This window comes from Triticum dicoccoides, chromosome 3A, assembly GCF_002162155.2.
Source record: "Triticum dicoccoides isolate Atlit2015 ecotype Zavitan chromosome 3A, WEW_v2.0, whole genome shotgun sequence".
Classification (NCBI taxonomy): domain Eukaryota; kingdom Viridiplantae; phylum Streptophyta; class Magnoliopsida; order Poales; family Poaceae; genus Triticum; species Triticum dicoccoides.
Window position 1 is genome coordinate 743,348,204 of NC_041384.1, and position 5,458 is coordinate 743,353,661.

The window sequence follows — 5,458 nt, forward strand, 5'->3', positions numbered from 1 at the left end:
TATTTACTGTGGCAATGACAGGTCATGCAGAGGAATGGGTTCAACTACCGCAGCACAAAGTAGCAGATGAATTGTTGTTGTCCTAATGCAATAACTGAGAGCAGGAGCGAGAGAGTAGGGTTTTATCGAAATGAACAAGGGGGTTTGCTTGCCTGGTAACTCAACAAGGGAGGCACTGCTTCACAGACAGGTACTCTGGAACGTCTCCGGAGCAGGACCTATCGAGAAGGAACGGTGCCGGCAATCAATACACAATCATATGCAACAATATGATGCATGAACATGGCATGTAGATGTGATGCTGTTGAGCTAATGCAACTAGTGTTCAATTGGTTTGAAGTCCATTTGAACCAAAGGTTCAAATGCATTTCTAAATTAGGTCTCTTATATATGCCATAATGTGTTTTCCCATATTCAGCATGTATAAGTTGGTTTTTCATGCATGAAACTAGTACAGATGGAAAGGTTGCATTTTTCTGATAATTTTTCATATATAAATTATTTTAACCTGAGCTACGGTTGAATTGTTATGGATTTTTGAAGTTTAAATCAATTTCTGGAATTTTCCTGATTTAATTAAATCCAGAATTTATATACTGCGTCAGCATGACGTCGGCACGACGTCAGCGGGTCAACGCGGCTGTCCGGGTCAAACCTGACGTGTGGGACCCACACGTCAGTGACAGGGGGGTTAACAGGGGTTAATTTAGTTTAATTAAAATGTTAGGGGGGGGTCGGGCCCACTGGTCAGCGTCAGGGGGGGGTTAGTTAACGGTGATTAGCACTAAGCTAATCACCTGACGGGCCGGCCCCACCTGGCAGGGCTCAGGCGACGGGGGCTCGTCGCCGGCGACCTCTGGACGCGGCGGAGTCCGCGCCATAGGCCACGGGGACAGCGTCTGAGAGCACCGGGGCGTAGCCTGGGCTCTCGCGCATCTGGTGGGACAGGTGGGAGGAGCGGGGACGGCCGGAGCTCGCCGGAGCAAGGCTCGCGGCGGCGGCCGGGGTTCGGGCGCGAGCGGGATCGGGCTGCGGGGCACGGGGAGGCCACCTGAGGGGCCCGGCGGCACCCTCGTGGCACCAGGAACGCGGAGGGAGGCTTGGTTTGGGCGGAGGCGGGCCGAGACGGCGGCGGCGACATGGACGGCGGCGAGAGGCTTCGGCCGTGGTGGGGAACGGTGCTACGGCGTGGATACGAGGGGGAGAAGAAAGGGGAACGGCGGCGGAGCTCACCGCGATCACGCAGAGCAGCACAGCGGGGTCGAGGAAGGCCTGGTGACGGCGAATCGACGGCGGCGGACGGCGGAGCCCGAGGAGGAAGACGATGGCGATGGTGGCTCCTCGGGGCACTCCGGCTTGCGTGGCTCGGCGAGGAGGTAGCTGGCGACGAAGCGGAGCTCCTGGGCGTGTCGGGGAGGTGAGGGGAGACCGGTGGCCACGGCAACGGCGAGCGATGGCGGCGGCAGCGCTCGGGTGTGCGAGGGGGAGAGAGAACCAGGGGAGGGGGGAGGAATGAGAGAGTGAGAGGGCGGTCGGGGCTGCGTGGCGTCGTCCGGGGCGTTCCAGGCGACGAGGAGGAAGCAGGAGGTGGCCAGGGAAGCAGGAGGTGGAGGCGCGGCGGTGCGCGCGCGTCGGCACGCGCCGTTCCCCTGTCGGGGAGGAAGACGACAGAGGAGGGGGGGCCAGGCGGGCTGGGCCGCCTCCTGGCTGGGCCGGCCTGCTGCGGCTGGGCTGCGCAGGGGAGGGGAGGCCCAGGTAAGCCCCTCCTTCTTTTATTTTTGTTTTCTAATTTTTTCTGACATTTGTTTTGATTTAATAAATATATTAAATCATTTAATTTCCTTATGCCAATTTTTGCAGGAGCTAGATATATTATTCCAGAGCTCTTTTATAATTGGCATAATTTTTGGACCATATTTCATATATATAGAAATATATTTCCAATGCAAATATTTATCGAATTAATCCAATTGGCCAAAATAAATGTCCATGAGCTCCTAAAAATATTGTTTTGATTTTTATCTCTGTCCAATATTTTCAGAGGGCAACATGAGCATTTTCTTGGACCCTTTTGGAGAAATTTTTATTTGGGTCATTTTCAAAAATGATTCTGAGGGTTCCACCAATCCTCATTTCAAATTTAAATGAAATTTAAATATGATGCATAAATGGCTAGCTAGCCTAGGTCATACCTAGGGATGTGACAAACACCGAGGAGTCCTTCGACGGCGGCAAGACCGTGTACTCCACCACCACCGAGGAGTGCTACGATGCTGCGAAGCTCGGCCATGGTGCCGGCTAGGGCCACGGTCAGAGCTATGGCAATGGCGGGATCAACATGTACTCCAACACCACTGGCGTCGACTCCAGCATGTACGGGCATGGCGGCGGCGGCGGTGGCAGGACCGTGTACACCACCACCACCGACGAGTCCTTCGACTCCATGAGGCCCGGGCATGGGCAGGGCCACGGCTACGGGCAGAACAACGGCGGGACCATGGCGTACACCACCACCACCGAGTCCTTCGGCGGAGGCGAGCAGGGCCAGGGGTACTACAAGAAGGAGGTGACGCAGCACAAGAACAGGGAGCTCGTCGGCGAGGCCGGCGCCCTCGCCGCCGGTGGCTTCGCCCTGGTGATTACTTAATTACTCTAGCTCCACATTACATACTAATACTACTCCAGTTAACACATCTAATCTTCAAGATGAATGATCCTTTCGTGTGGTACAGTACGAGGGGTATGAGGCGAAGAAGGACCCAGCGCACGCCCGGAAGCACCAGATTGAGGCCGGCCTGGCAGGGGCGGCGGCGGTTGGCGCCGGCGGCTACGCCTACCACGAGGACCGCGAGCAGAAGCAGCCCGGCTACGGCGGGAAGCAGGAGTACAGGATGCCTGTCCACAACAGCTACTTCAACTAATAAAATCGATAGAGCAACTAAGTAATCATGCATGCAACCGTCGCAACGTCGATCAATCCTATAGACACCAATAAGATCGATAGAGAATATCATGCCGCAGGCATGCATGTCTTTGCTTAAGCACTCTTAATTTCGGCGTCCCTGCAATAAGCCAGCTGCAAGCGTGCGTGCTGCCGCTCACATGTGCATCTGGTATAGTACGGTCGCCAATATGTACGCGTGTATGGATAATGTGATCTCCAAAATAATAATAATAATAATCAATATTAATATATACGTGTGTATGGGTTATGGGGAGTGGTATATCATGCTCTCTCGCAACTATTCCCGCACATATTAGTGTATATATGTAAGTGTGATCCCTCGACAACTTTAAGATTAGTACTCCCTCCAATCCATATTAGTTGTCGCTGAAAAGGATGTATCTAAATGTATTTCGGTGCTAGATTTCGTTTGAGCTACAATTAATATGAATTAGAGGGAGTAATGTTTTTGACAACAAATTTGCTAAAAGCACATCTAATTAAAACTTAGATATTACATCTATCTATCTATCTATCTATCTAAACGTATACTAATTAGAAACTCCCTGGAAATTACCATGTTAATCGTAAAATACGAGCTGTTAATCTGGTGGGCTCAAGTTATTACTATCTAGATCAACTTGTAATATCAATATATCAATAGGCGCCTGATGTACCACCCGTATGCCTCTTTGACATAGTACCGAAAGAATATCTCCTCCACCTTCGGTTTCGTTCTCTTGCCATCGTCTCTCTCATGCTGCTCTCACCGCCTTACCTCTTCTTGCATTAATCCCAAGCACTGCTCCCGTCATCCATTGCCTACAATCACCTCGCACAGCTTATGCCTGTTGGTGTAGCCACCACCTCCATATGCCTCTATTGTAGTCTTTCATTAAATCCTCCTTAGATCTCTCACGGTGTTTAGATTCCACGGTGTTCTCTTACTCATACCATGTGTAAGTAGATGTTATACGATGGGTTCAAACAACACAGTAGGAGCATCTCCAGCCGTTGGCCCCCCAGGGGGCGCCTAAAATCGCCGTCTGGGGGTGAGCCGGCGCAAAAAATGGGCCTGGGGCGAGTTGGTCCCCAGCCGCCGGCCCCGAGGCGGCCCCCAGGCGCGATTAAATAAAAAAAAGTATAGCAAATTTCGACACAGTTCGGCGAAGTTCGGCTAAACACGACAAATTTTGGCCAACTTGGGCATATATTTGGATAAAGTTCGCCGATTTTCATTAGTAGCAAATATATAATAAACTAATCTAAAAGAAACTTGCTGAACACCGAGTAGTCGCCGTCGTCGTCGCCATCCTCGTCGTCGTCCTTCTCCTCCTTGACGAGGGCGCCCTTGCTGGACCCGGCGTCGCCATGGCGGACTGGCGGCGGCGGCGCGTCGTCGCTGTCGTCGATGACGACGACTGATACATCTCCGTCGTATCTACTTTTCCAAACACTTTTGCCCTTATTTTGGACTCTAACTTGTCTGATTTGAATGGAACTAACCCGGACTGGCGCTGTTTTCAGCAGAATTGCCATGATGTTGTTTTATGTGTAGAAAACAAAAGTTTTCGGAATGACCTAAAACTCCACGGAATATCATACAATAAATAATAAAAAATCTTCGCCAAAGATGAAGACCAGGGGGCCCACACCCTGTCCACGAGGGTGGGGGCGCGCCCCCTACCTCGTGGGCCCCCTGGAGACCTCCCGACTCCAACTCCAACTCTATATATTTGCTTTCGAGGAGAAAAAAAATAAGGGAGAAGAAATCATCGCATTTTACGATACGGAACCGCCACCAAGCCCTAAAACCTCTCGGGAGGGCTAATCTGGAGTCCGTTCGGGGCTCCGGAGAGGGGGATTCGTCGTCATCGTCATCATCAACCATCATCCATCACCAATTTCATGATGCTCACCGCCGTGCGTGAGTAATCCCATCGTAGGCTTGCTGGACGATGATGGGTTGGATGAGATTTATCATGTAATCGAGTTAGTTTTGTTAGGGTTTGATCCCTGGTATCCACTATGTTCTGAGATTGATATTGTTATGACTTTGCTATGCTTAATGCTTGTCACTAGGGGCCGAGTGCCATGATTTCCGATCTGAACCTATTATGTTTTCATCAATATATGAGTGTTCTTGATCCTATCTTGCTAGTCTATAGTCACCTATTATGTGTTATGATCCGTTAACCCCGAAGTGACAATAATCGGGATACTTACCGGTGATGACCGTAGTTTGAGGAGTTCATGTATTCACTATGTGTTAATGCTTTGTTTCGGTTCTCTATTAAAAGGGGGCCTTAATATCCCTTAGTTTCCATTAGGACCCCGCTGCCATGGGAGGGTAGGACAAAAAATGTCATACAAGTTCTTTTCCATAAGCACGTATGACTATATTCGGAATACATGCCTACATTACATTGATGAATTGGAACTAGTTCTGTGTCACCCTATGTTATGAGTGTTACATGATGAACCGCATCCGGCATAATTATCCATCATTGATCC

At 50.5% G+C, this 5,458-nt stretch overlaps 1 protein-coding gene across 1 annotated transcript; it reads left to right on the top strand.

Annotated features, from left to right (window-relative positions):
* The first annotated feature begins 2,212 nt into the window (after window positions 1-2,212).
* LOC119273603 (abscisic stress-ripening protein 1-like) lies at window positions 2,213-3,158 on the top strand. Its single transcript, XM_037554709.1, has 2 exons — window positions 2,213-2,635; window positions 2,733-3,158. Exons 1-2 carry the CDS (start codon window positions 2,339-2,341, stop codon window positions 2,919-2,921), a joined length of 486 nt encoding a protein of 161 aa, XP_037410606.1. The 5' UTR covers window positions 2,213-2,338; the 3' UTR covers window positions 2,922-3,158.
* Window positions 3,159-5,458: the final 2,300 nt, after the last annotated feature.

Bases quoted from the DNA above. Each gene is read 5' to 3' on its own strand.
- LOC119273603 (XM_037554709.1), top strand. From the start codon at position 2,339: ATGTACTCCAACACCACTGGCGTCGACTCCAGCATGTACGGGCATGGC. The intron at 2,636-2,732 runs GTGATTACTTAA...CGTGTGGTACAG, and splicing joins CCGCCGGTGGCTTCGCCCTG to TACGAGGGGTATGAGGCGAA.